The 13,376-nt window shown below is 46.8% G+C and overlaps 1 protein-coding gene across 1 annotated transcript in view; it reads right to left on the bottom strand.

The window, feature by feature from the left end:
• Positions 1 to 1,213: 1,213 nt before the first annotated feature.
• PRTG (protogenin) overlaps positions 1,214 to 13,376 on the bottom strand; it is a 118,349-nt gene continuing 106,186 nt past the window's right edge. Inside the window, exons 18-19 of the mRNA XM_061595353.1 lie at positions 11,954 to 12,058; positions 1,214 to 8,504 (exon numbers count right to left, since the gene is read on the bottom strand). Coding sequence (XP_061451337.1) covers positions 8,139 to 8,504; positions 11,954 to 12,058 — 471 coding nt within the window. The 3' untranslated portion in view covers positions 1,214 to 8,138. The remainder of the gene's footprint in view (positions 8,505 to 11,953; positions 12,059 to 13,376) is intronic.

Below are 13,376 nucleotides of genomic sequence, written 5' to 3'. Positions count from 1 at the left end.
GCCCACCAGATATTTTGGACTGCAGCTTCCATCCGCCCTAGCCAGTGTAGCCAATGGTCAGGGTAATGTCCAACAACATCTGAAGGGCACCAGGTTGGAGAAGGCTGGGATACAAGGAAGACAAGTAGGAAGCAAGACAGGCAGCAGGGAGGTGGGCAATCTGAGGTTTTCTCTTAGAGGATATTATTCTCCCAGTATCCAAACAGGAGAGTCGGATGGGCTTGGAAACCACAGGCTTTTTTAGCGTAGCTGTATTATGACCCAGGAGGGCATGAACATAACATAAAAAAGACAGATCAGGCCAATGGCGCATCTAGTCCAACATCCTGTTCTCAGTAGCCATCCAGATGCCCAACATGGGAAGCCTGCAAGCAGGACCTGAGAGCATTCTCCCTTCCTGCAGTTTTCAGCAGCATGAGGCATTGTGTGTGTCTATTATTTCCAGTTTCCCAGCCTTTTTCTAAGGCAACTGCGATGTGCTTCTTGAGGTTGGTAAGTGTTGAATTTGCACAATTGCACCTAGAATCCCTCTAATAAATGGTATGCAGTGTGCTAGTGAAAAAATGAGTAGTGACTGGTGCGTGTATGGGGACAACCCTTGAGAGGCCATATAGTGTAGCTGAGCAGAAATTGTTCCTATGTGCAAATTTACAATAAATACAACCAAAACTGAACAATGCTGCAATACGGAAGAAGACGGTTGGTGTGGTGGCCTCTGAGACATTATGCACGATAGCAGAATCACTGCTTTTAAAAACTGAGTATCGTTGGTTTAGGAAAATAGTTTAAAAATCTGTTAAATAAAAATACTCAGTTTATACCAAATCGTGCAAAATGCTCCACGGACCTTTTGCTGAGTAAACGAAGAAGCAGAGGGCCTAACTGCGTAAGATGATGAGCAGGAGTGCCAGGGTCCAGAACACAGGAGGCAATGTCGACTGGTTCCCCCTTCTACAGATGCCTGCAGCTGACTGTATGGAGAAACGGTAGGCGAGAGTGTTTGTTACTGGGGACCAACCTGTCTTCCCAAAGGTGATCCCGATGCTCTTCCTCGCCTCTTGCTTTCGCTCCCTCCCTCCCTCTCCTCCTCCACGCTCAAGTCCCTCCTCAGTGTTTTGATGCACTGAAGACACTGGAAAGAAAATGGCTCCTTAAAAGAAAAAGGCTAAACTTTACTAAAGGGTTTTTTTATTTAAACTGTGCAATCCATCAGTATTAGACAGCAGTTTTATAAACATTTTGGCATTTAAATTTCTACTCATTTTTGGCATGACACTTGTGCTAGTACAAGAACAAGCTTGGGGAAGAGGAGAAACACACCAAGGTTTAACATTCAGTATAATGCTATTTAAAAAAAGTTTGTAAAACAAAAAAGCCCCGTTATTAAACAAAACATCAAAAAATACATTGAAAAAGGTACATTCATTATCAAGGCAAACACCAGCTGCCCTCATGCAATGGAATTCACAGAGCTGATCCCCTGAGTCAAATATAAAATTAATATAATTCAGCTTTGTCCTCCATTTGCCAGTCAGCTGTTGCCGCCCTTGCCAGGAAACAGCAGAAGGAGTGCCAGGATCCAGAACACCCTCAGCAAAAGAAATACAGCTGGACTCCCACACTTGCAGTTCATTCACATCTTTAAGAATACAACAGAAACAAACAAAAACATTTTTGTTTTTTAAAAGCCTAGGTTTCATGAACAAGCCATTTACCAAAAGAGATTAAGAGATGTGTGTGTGCAACAATAAAAAGATAAAATGAAAAATGACCAGTTCCTGCCGTGGGTCCAAATGAGGTACAGATCAGGATCAAATTTATGCATCTGGTTTGAGTTTAGTGGCATTTTTCTCAAGTGTGAGGTTCAAATCCTTTGCAACTGGACAGGAAGACTGTTATTCATTTAAAAGAGGAACGTTCCTGAAAAAAATCCTATCCTCACTGATATTCACACTTGCTCTGCTGCAAACACAGAATTTGGCCTGCAGTTTATTGCTCCCATTATTAAAAACCAGATGTACATTCTGAAAAAATAATGCACCACTGATAAAAAGTAATAAGCTTTATAGTGAAAGTGTGACTGCATTTGGATGACTATATATTGGTATAATAAGCTATGAATGAGCCTTTTGCCCATAAATTCAACCCCTTTGCTTCAAGCTAACAAACCAGGAAGTATTTAATTAAGCATGGTTTTCTGTTTCATCCAAACTGGGAAACTATGGTGACCAGGTTTAGAACAAGCCAGGATATCACTGACGGTTGGAGGTGGGCTTAACATCCTGGCAGGTTCTGAAGCTGGTAACCATAATTTCCTGGTTCAGAGAAAACCAGAAATAATGGTCAATTAGATGCTTCCTGGTTTAACTGCAGCTTGTGCAAAGGAGCTGTGTGCATGGGGGAAAGGCTTGTTCATATCCAGCAGGTGGCAGAATAAATAAAAAGAACGGATTTCACAGTGGAAGATATAGGGCAGATCCCTGAACCTGAACTAACATTTGCAGGAAGGGATTCTGAGGACCTGAGACAAATAGTGGTAAGGAGAGAGGAAGTTCTAGGCTTAATGGACAATATAAAAACTGACAAATCACCAGGTCCGCATGGCATCCACCCGAGAGTTCTCAAAGAACTCAAATGTGAAATTGCTGATCTGCTAACTAAAATATGTAACTTGTCCCTCGGGTCCTCCTCCGTGCCTGAGGACTAGAAAGTGGCAAATGTAATGCCAATATTCAAAAAGGGATCCAGAGGGGATCCCGGAAATTACAGGCCAGTTAGCTTAACTTCTGTCCCTGGAAAACTGGTAGAAAGTATTATTAAAGCTAGATTAACTAAGCACACAGAAGAACAAGCCTTGCTGAAGCAGAGCCAGCATGGCTTCTGCAAGGGAAAGTCCTGTCTCGTAACCTATTAGAATTCTTTGAGAGTGTCAACAAGCATATAGATAGAGGTGATCCAGTGGACATAGTGCACTTAGACTTTCAAAAAGCTTTTGACAAGGTACCTCACCAAAGACTTCTGAGGAAGCTTAGCAGTCATGGAGTAAGAGGAGAGGTCCTCTTGTGGATGAGGAATTGGTTAAGAAGCAGAAAGCAGAGAGTAGGAATAAATGGACAGTTCTCCCAATGGAGGGCTGTAGAAAGTGGAGTCCCTCAAGGATCGGTATTGGGACCTGTACTTTTCAACTTGTTCATTAATGACCTAGAATAAGGAGTGAGTAGTGAAGTGGCCAAGTTTGCTGACGATACTAAATTGTTCAGGGTTGTTAAAACAAAAAGGGATTGCGAAGAGCTCCAAAAAGACCTCTCCAAACTGAGTGAATGGGCGGAAAAATGGCAAATGCAATTCAATATAAACAAGTGTAAAATTATGCATATTGGAGCAAAAAATCTGAATTTCACATATACGCTCATGGGGTCTGAACTGGCGGTGACTGACCAGGAGAGAGAGCTCGGGATTGTAGTGGACAGCACGATGAAAATGTCAACCCAGTGTGCGGCAGCTGTGAAAAAGGCAAATTCCATGCTAGCGATAATTAGGAAAGTTATTGAAAATAAAACAGCTGATATCATAATGCCGTTGTATAAATTAATGGTGCGGCCGCATTTGGAATACTGTGTACAGTTCTGGTCGACTCATCTCAAAAAGGATATTCTAGAGTTGGAAAAGGTTCAGAAGAGGGCAACCAGAATGATCAAGGGGATGGAGCGACTCCCTTATGAGGAAAGGTTGCAGCATTTGGGGCTTTTTAGTTTAGAGAAAAGGCGGGTCAGAGGAGACATGATGGAAGTGTATAAAATTATGCATGGCATTGAGAAAGTGGATAGAGAAAAGTTTTTCTCCCTCTCTCACAATACTAGAACTCGTGGACATTCAAAGAAGCTAAATGTTGGAAGATTCAGGACAGACAAAAGGAAGTACTTCTTTACTCAGCGCATAAACTATGGAATTTGCTTCCACAAGACGCAGTAATGGCCACCAGCTTGGATGGCTTCAAAAGAAGATTAGACAAATTCATGGAGGACAGGGCTATCCATGGCTACTAGCCATGATGGCTGTGCTCTGCCACCCTAGTCAGAGGCAGCATGCTTCTGAAAACCAGTTGCCGGAAGCCTCAGGAGGGGAGAGTGTTCTTGCACTCGGGTCCTGCTTGCGGGCTTCCCCAAGGCACCTGGTTGGCCACTGTGAGAACAGGATGCTGGACTAGCTGGGCCACTGGCCTGATCCAGCAGGCTCTTCTTATGTTCTTATTTGTACAGATGAGTTGTATCATGGGGAAGTGCTTTACATTTCCCAGCTTTATTAGAAATAGTGTGTTTGTGCAGAGGTTGGAGTAGATGTGTTTAGAGAAATTTTTTGCAGTTGGCCTAACTGTGGATTCTCATAGCTTACCAAATGCACTTGAGACCCAGACAGATCAGCATCATAGACATGAGTTGGCAGGGTTTCAGATCGCACTAAAGTCCTTAAAGATTTACAGATTGCACACACATACCTCACACCAACCATGGCTTTTTGGTTGACATCATACTGAAAATATATAATCTGGACTATGCTCATCCTCTAATACATATCTGGAAAAACTGGGCACCACATATGGGAGAGAATCTTCCCACCTCCAGAACCTGGAATCTGTGGACAGTCATCACCAAACTAGACAAAATTCTGCCTGCACATTTTGCTCACAAATACCAGAGGTACAAGATGCAGCACAAAGCCTGCACCTCAGAAATCTTCACGTTGGGATCATTGCCACACTCTTTGGCGTCCCACCCCGAAAGCAACGGATCTACTCCTGAGTGCACGTTTTCCCAATTCCGATCCCACTGGAATAAAAGGAAGTTCTCCCTTGAATGACCGAGGACATTCGCATTCCAGAAACAGAGAACGTCTGTGATAATAAAAGCTCTGAGAAAGGGCTGCTGGCTACTCTCTTCTAAGGCTTAGGAGAAGCAGAAGGCTGTTTCCACGGTCATCATGCCTGGACAAAGATGCTCGATGCTCCTTGAGCAAACCCTTCTCTGGATGCAGGCTGGAGGGACATATTATAATATAATGCAAACTCAAAAGAAAAGAAAAGAAAAGAAGCAAAGAGACTTACTTAACACATGCCTCTATGCTGAGGTAACCTTAAATATCTTTGGTTTTCTTCGTTTGCTGCTAAGTAGTATTTGAATAAAAGCTATTTCTTTACTGTTAAATCACACTGTGGATGAAGGCAGTCTCTTTAGTTAATTGGATCTCATTGGCAACTGAGGCAAACCCCACTGTCTGGCTTACAAGAATTCCAACAGAAGACACAAGGGAGGCAAAAGTAATCTCTTTTATCAGATGAGCCAACATTTGCCTACACCAACAGAGGCCAGTTTTAGGTTTCACAGAGCTCTTTATGACACCTGACAGAGTCCAATGTACCTTGAAAGCTATCATCCTCTCATGCCAATCTAATCTGCTCCAGCAAGAGAGATCACATAGCGTCTCCCAGCCTGTGGGCCTGACAGTGGCAGCCACCGTCTACTGAAGTTCCCACAGTCACAGCCACTACTCTTGATTATTCACAGAATAGCCCATGTAGCTTGATGGGTCTTTAGCATTAGACTGCTGAGGAGCAGAATCTATTGGTGTCACCCGACAGTGTCAGGAAGGGATCCAAAAGTGTCAGTACTTCACAGCAAACAAGTCTTTGGAGAAGGGAATGGTTACCTTAACATATCAGCAGCCCCTGGAGCTTATTGCCGACAGGCTTGGCGAGGCCTTGGCGAGGCTTGCACACTCTTTCTCTGCCGGCTTCAGCAGGGCACGCTCTGCTGTTCATGACGCAGCTTTGTCCAATGAGACCAACAAGAAATCTTTGGCGAGTCAAGTTTCTTTTTCTTCAGCAAGTAGATATAAAAGCATTGAAAAATATTATTTCTAATACTGGACTATTGAAGAGCTAATTGCTGAAGAAAAGGAAAACGAAATTACACTTTGGAAGTCTTTGGAGATTTTATATGCTGAAAAGATCTTATTTCAACTTTCTTTAAAGGTTTTTGTAACATAACATTAGTTAACATTGTAGAACTAATCTGGAAAATTAACTACACTACAGTCCATAGAAGACCCTTCGGTTTGGTTCTCTTCTTTTGGTTAGTAACTACTTAGGAAATAATACGTATGCAAACCTATAGTTTTAACTAGCTCAATTATCATTATTTTTGGAAAATATGCAGCTTTCTTCTCTTTTCTACAGAAAATTCTTTGGTACAAGATTATTATCATCTTTAAAGCCTTTGTGTAAAGAAAATTGTGAAAGGTGAACATATCTTGTCTGGTACAGTGGTAGCAGACACACACCTGCTGTCTAGAGATCTACAGACTACTAGCCAATTCACCAAAGAGGCGGGGAAGACTCATCACCCTCCCTCCACTTCCCCAGCAATTTGTACTGACTCCCCTCTTAATATGGCACAAGTGGACATTTGTTGCTGCCTGCAACAGAACCGAGGTCACCCTGGGAAGTTTCTTTGCCAGTTTGGGGCTGGTTAGAAAAAGAAATGAATTCTGATTGGGGGAGAGGAGGGGGCGATTTGTATTGACTGGCGTACAACTTTGGTGAATACAGCTCACTCAAGCTCTCTCTCTCTCATGCTCTCTCCCAAACTTAAAAACAAAACAATACACAATACCCTGTCAGTTTGCCTCACATTGCTGCAAGGCAGCTTAAAAAGTAACAAACTGCGCCCTGAGTACAGGAAAACAATAATACTAGAATTAACTTTAAAAGGAGGTAGTATAAAACAGGAGTTGTGTGGGCAGAAGGTGACAGGCTGCTCAGCCCAGTCCCTGGCCCCTTTGCTCTAGCAGAGGCCTTGGCAGAGCTCATGGTGGCACGCGGAACGGCTAACCGCTTTGAATGAACAGCATCTGAACCTGAAGCAAGAGCCGCCCACAATTCTGCACACTGAGCAGAGAAGATGCTCAGAACTGACCAGAAATACACACATGCAAAGACCCAGAGTTCCTGAGCACTCGAGACCCTTTGTACCCCACAACCTGCAGAGCACATTTAAGGCATCTTTGTGTACTCCGAAGCAACTTCATGAACACGAAAAAAGTGTAAGGCAAAACAGTGATTTCATAAGACATATCTATCTAGTGGAAGGCACCGTTGCTCTTAAGTACAAGTCCATTTTCAGCTTTACCTGTCCGGTTGGGCCAAGTGAAGGGGCACCAGTGATGGGAATAACTGCTGGGACCAAGCGATTCAGCACCGCATCTGATGAAAACTAATGCTGAGCTGACATGATCAGGAGAGGAAGTAGAAGAAGGCACTATCTGAGGTAGACTGGGGCAACGAGGAGGGAGAAGTGACCCATGAGTCTCAAAAGGAAAACCGGTCAATACTGGAGAGCTCACAGGTGGACGTTCCCTGGTGCCTCCAGGGCTGAAGACCTGAAGGCAAAACACTGGAAAGGCCACCTTTGTGAAAAGCTTTGCAAAAGGCTGCAGCCCTTGGGGAGCGCCTTACTGGGCTTGCTGGCCAGGCAACTTCCCTGCCTTTGCCCATGGGGTTTGGCAGAACATGCCAGCCAGAACTCCTGGTGCCAGATTACCAGCCTGGCCCTGGTCCGCTGCTCCTGCCCCATTGGAAGGCTCCCGGCTCCCTTCCTCAGAGCCAGAGCTTCAGCTTAGCAGACCTGCTCGTCTCCCGACACAACTCCTTTGGCTCACACGCACACATTCACACGCTACACTTACAACAGAGGAAAAAGAGATGAGACTACTAGGAAGTTATCGTCAGTTACGTAGCCGAGACCAATCTCAGCACACACAAGAAATGAGGTAATGCCACCTGGCAAACTGAGGTAGATATCCAAGCAAAGGGACGCCCTTTGCTCCAGTGACAGCTATATAGATATATAAAAAAACATCTTTCTTTGCTCTGCTCAGAAATCTCCCTTTCACACTGTTGAGTACTGAACATTCAAAAAGAGTTTTAACACATTTCAAAAGACAAAACTGGGCAACAGAATTGTGGGATCACCCACTGGCCTCCCAGGGCTCCCACTTAAAGCTTTGGCTCTTTGTTCATTGTCCTTTCAACAGACCCACACCTCCTCCCGCCCGCCCGTCTGTTGCCCGGCGGGCAGCACCGCTCAGCTTTGTCCCGCAGGCGGGAGCTGAAGCGGCAGTGGAGGACTTTGGTCAGGGCGCTCCTTCGAGGAACTCGGGAGGGGACCCACAGCACTCACACACAGGTCCCTGTCTAGGAAGGCTTTGGGGGTCCCCAGGGTGGCGCTGATGCTCGCAGAGAGATGCAGTTCTTCATTGGACTCCTGAGAGAACCTTCCAGAATCGCCCGTTTCGTGGCTTGCTTCACTGTTTGCTGAATGCTCAGCGTCGGTAACAATGCTGTACGCCGCCTGGTAGTTTGGCTCTTGCGCCAGAGAGCTATCTTTACCAAGGAGAACCGCAGTGCCAGACTGATACAAACACGCTGCTTTTGTAAATCGTCTCTGGGTCTGGAGGAAACACAAGGAGGAAAAATATGACAGGAAATAAAGGGACCTCTAAGGCAGAATAGGCAATAGCAGAGCACTGAAAAAGCGCAACACCCAAAAGTTCTCCTGACAAAAGGTGAACCCACGGAGCTGCCTTAGGCCAGGCCCATCAAACTCTGTAGTGCTGATTCTGGCAGGCAACTCACCAGGGGAGGTTCCAAGCAGACAAGGACCTTTCTGGTCACTTGCCGCCTCCGATTCTGTTCAGCAGAAAAGTCAGGCAAAGGGTTACAGCAGGGGCAGGCAATGAATGTTGTGTCTTCCAGATGTTGCTGGGATTACAACTCCTGCCATCATTCCGACCACTGCTTGTGCTGGTGGCTGGGAGCTGGGCTCCATCAACGTGGCATCGTGCTGGCAGCTGCATATGCCTCTGCCCGTCAGGATTAGGCCTTTTGCTCCCTCACACGTGGCCTAAATGTGGATGCCCCACTGCCCACTGCAAGCAAAAGGCCCTGTTGGCATTTCTGGGCTGGGCTGGGCAAGGTCCCTGCCTGGATCCCTGGCGCCACTGCGAGTCAGCGTCAACAACACTGAGCGAGGCGAACCAATGGCCTGGGTTGGTTGGTGTGAGGCTGCTTCTAATGGCCAGCTGCCTAAAACAGCCTTCCTCAACTCAGTGCCCACAAGATGTTGCTGGAGCCCAGTTTCCATCAGCTCTGGCCAGCACCCCAGAACAAGGGCTGCAAAAATCAACATGTGGTTGGATCTGATTGGGACTGAAGTGTGAAAAGGTGCAGCAGCCAAATTCCAACCAGAGCAATCAACCTAAACCCTGCTGGACAACGTGAAGAGGAATTCAATGACAAGAACACACCGAAGCAGCTGGATAGAGTTTGCATGCATTATCTAGGGGAGGGGAAACGGAGGGGAGAGAGGATAGCTCTCTTCAAGTACATGAAAGGTGGCCACACAGAGGAGGAGGGCCGGGATCTCTTCTCGATCGTCCCAGAGTGCAGGACACGGAATAAAGGGCTCAAGTTGCAGGAAGCCAGATTTCGACTGGACATCAGGAAAAAGTCCTGTTAGAGCCATACAACAATGGAACCAATTACCTAGAGAGGCAGTGGGCTCTCCGACACTGGAGGACTTCAAGAGGCAGCTGGACAGCCACCTGTCGGGAATGCTTTGATTTGGATTCCTGCATTGAGCAGGGGGTTGGACCTGATGGCCTTATAGGCCCCTTCCAACTCTACTATTCTATGGTGTAGTGGTTGTCAAGAGCGCCTGGCTTGTCAAGGTTCTTAATATGGTTTTGTGGCAAGGAATTGTGGGGGGAACATCTTGCCTGAATTGGGGCCTCTAGAAGGCCAGGAGACTGTTGGTTCTCACAGCTGAACTCAATTAATTAGGCAGTGAGTAAAAACACCTGCTTATCAGCCTGAGGCTGGGACCTCAAGGCCACAGAGCTGAGAAAGTTGGAGAAGTGAGCAACCATTAGGTGGAAAGCTCTGGAAGATTTCATCATCAGAAAGCCCGATTGGCTAATTAATTCCTGGCTGTTACTGGGCTTTTCCCCATAAAAATAGAACTAAGATTCTGGGTCTTTGTTCCCCAATGTTCCTGGGTGCTACCTGATGTTGGGGTCCCATCTGCTATTCAGGCTATGCATCTCTGCAGAGATGCGGAACCATGAAGTTACTCTGCTTGTTTTCTTATAATGTGTGAGTATAGAATAAGCTAGACAGATTTGTCACTTTCTCTTGTGACTTGAAGTCTCTGCATTTTGTATTTTACCTAACCCCTGGGATGTTTGGTTTAAGGAGTTATTTTGCTGCTATATTTTTGCACTTCTATTTTAATAAACTACCTCTTATTTACCAGTGTGTGTTCATTTCAGGGGGAAACTGGCTCTGAATCCAGCACCTTGGCCAATTTGCCACAGACTACCGTATAGTTCGGTATTTTGCCTTGAGGCTCCAAGACAAGGAGTGCATCCTTGGCTGCTGGCTTCTGGAGTCCTTGGCAGGTCTATTTCTGGCACTTTGGGTTTCCCCTTGGCGCAGAGTGGGTGGCCAGGTTTAAGGGGTGGTGGCAGTCTACCTACCTTGCAGGGTTGGTGTTGGTTTACTCAGCCCTGGTAAGGGAGGCACGGGTTGTGCCTGGCTGGGATCAATTGCTCTGGGCTTGGGAGTTGACCCCCCGGTGAGAATTCTTTACAGCGGTAACCCTTACAAAGGCCCCTTAAGTTAAGTCAGTATTGTTATTTTCCCATTTTGCACATGAAGTGAGGCTGAGAGAGTATGCCTTGTCTAAGGTCACCTAATGAGGTCATGGCAGAGGCACGATTTGAACTGGGCACTTCCTTTGATTCACTAGGCAATACCAGCGCTATGAAGGATTTTGCAAGTCTGCTCCCATCTCACCGTAAGACCTCAGAATGGAATAGGCTAGAGACTGAAATAAAGGCAAGGAGCAGCACCTTCTCTAACAAGGACCGGCTCTGTCTGCCGTGAGGCAAAGTGAGGCAGCCGCCCCAGCTAAAAGATTGTTTTTTACCTAAAAGATTGTGTCTGTTGTTGTTTACATAGAGAAAGGTGGGCCTGGTTTACATTCTCATTCTGCTGCTTGTATTTTTTATATCTCTGCTAAGAAATAGGACCAACCAAATTAGTTCCTATTTCTCTCGGGTATTTTTAGAATACCGAACACTTGAGGGGTGTCCCTGGGATCCGTTCACCAGGCCAACTCCCCGACCCAAGAGGTCCAGGCTCAAGCCTGAGGGGAGGTCCAGACTCCCTCTGAGCCTTCGGCCTGCGCTGGAGGAACAGGGCCACAGGAAGGAGGGGGAAGGAGGCAAGACCTCACAGCAGGGCCTGGCTGGCCTCCTCCGCTCCAGCACTGCAGCAGGAGTCCCAGGGGCTTCCTCTCTTCCGCCCATGGAGGGCAGGGAGGGGGCTGCCAGAGTGCAGAGGCCATTTCCCCGCTGGGGCGCAGTCTGGTATGACTGGCTGGGAGGATTCGGGGTGGTGGTGGTGGCACCGTTTCCCAGGGAGAGGTGGCCATCGGAAGAAAAGGGGAGGCACATCCCTCTAGGCGCAGCGCCCACCTTCAGGCTAGGAACGCCCACAGGAGCCGGGATGCTCTCAAGCATCTGCCTCTGCTCAAAGCGTGGTGGGCAGGAGGGGACACCTTTCGGGACACCTCTGCAGCTCCCTCTGCAGCCTTGTGACAGATCTCGGACCTGGGAATTCTGGCCCTGCAAACCCTTCGCCTGACGGTGACGAGCTCCTGCACGCCTCTGAGCCGGTAGCATTAACTGCTTTAATACAGGATCACTGCCTTGCCTATAAGTAAGTGTGCCTGCTGTTCAGGCAAGGAGGCAGAATAATATGTATGCCCCCCGCCCACTCTTGGTCCCCCGTCTTACCCAGGAGAATGTCTGCATTCTCAGTCAGTCATTCTCTTACCTCTTCCGACTTCACCTTCTTAGAATCTTGAAAGAACAGCCATTTCTTCTTAGAGCTGTTCTTTGCAATCGGGCCAAAGCTGTTTATAATCAGATTGGTACCACCCTAAAAGAGGCAATGGAATCTTACGTTACTTGATGAAAAGAGGATTCAGGTGAAATTAAAACAAGGTCTACACAACGCCACACTAAGAGTTTATGAACAACCCACCTCCAGCAATTTCAGCTGTCTCCCGGCAGCAGACTGGCTAAAGTTGCCATACTATGCATCCTTACCTGGTGGTTAAGCCCTACTGAACACAGTGGGACATACTTCTGAGTAAACATATGCAGGGCTGTGTTTTCAGCCTTGCAAATCCTCGTAGCCAACCCCTTCTCCCCAAATGCCCAGAGAAGTCTGCTTGATTTCTGCAGAGAGCACAGTGGTGGCCATCAGCACTTGGGTGAAATGCAACTTTTGTGGGGCTGCAGTTTTAGATCACAAGTTTCAAATGGAAAAGGCCATTTTTAATAATTTTGATAAAGCCTGGCACAGAGTACCAACTGCACAGCAAAAACAACAAGCTTTCTGCACTAAGCATGTGTTTTTAAGGTTTTTTTTAAAAAGTGTTTTTAAATTTGTATGTTTGTATATTTGTTTTTAAGGTTTTTAATTGTTGTAAACCGCCCAGAGAGCTTTGGCTATGGGGCAGTACACAAATGTAATTAATAATAATCATAATAATGCAACCTTGGTCTGCTGCTCCCTAAAAGCCGCCAGAGAAGGGCTAGCGGGCTTCCTCCTGCAGCAATTGACTTGTCTGAAAGAACTCCCTATTTGAATAAATCAAGGAATGTTACAGCCCGGGGGAGGGGAGAGAACTCCCTGGATAAACAGCAGCATTATCTCAGTCTCTCCTGGCTGGTTCAGGCATGACAGGTTTCCTTCAGAAAGCAACACAGATTTCCCTAGATGTCTTTCTCTCTCGCTTCAGGCCTGGTTTTGGGACTGAAGCCACTTTGGCTGCCTTGGGAGCCGCTCTACACTGGGAGCTGAAGAGGAGTTCTGCTGGGTGGGTTCTGAACTCTTTGCCCGGGGTCTTCCCAGACCATCTCGCAGGATGAACTTGGGAGGCCCCATTCTCTGGCAGCCCCGGTCCTTCCTGAGGGATCCTTTCCAGAAAGCATTGCTGGGGGACTCCTGCCTGGTGCCACAGCCACTGGCATACAGTGGGGTCAATTCTGTCCCCCACACTATATAGCATCTTCACAGAGTCGCCCGAAGGGGCTGCCTGGGGGGTGGAGGGTGCTGTCCTCAACAAGCAAGCAACACACTGCCCTGCTTCTCCTTTTCATCAGATATCCGGAAGTGCCTGAACTCAAGGCTGGCACAATATTTTTTGTTGCCCGAGGTGGTGCTGCAAATGGCACCCACCACCACACCT

This window comes from Rhineura floridana, chromosome 14 (assembly GCF_030035675.1).
Source record: "Rhineura floridana isolate rRhiFlo1 chromosome 14, rRhiFlo1.hap2, whole genome shotgun sequence".
Lineage (NCBI taxonomy): Eukaryota > Metazoa > Chordata > Lepidosauria > Squamata > Rhineuridae > Rhineura > Rhineura floridana.
The sequence above is the reverse complement of the archived record's forward strand: the minus strand, read 5'-3'. Positions and strand labels throughout refer to the sequence as shown.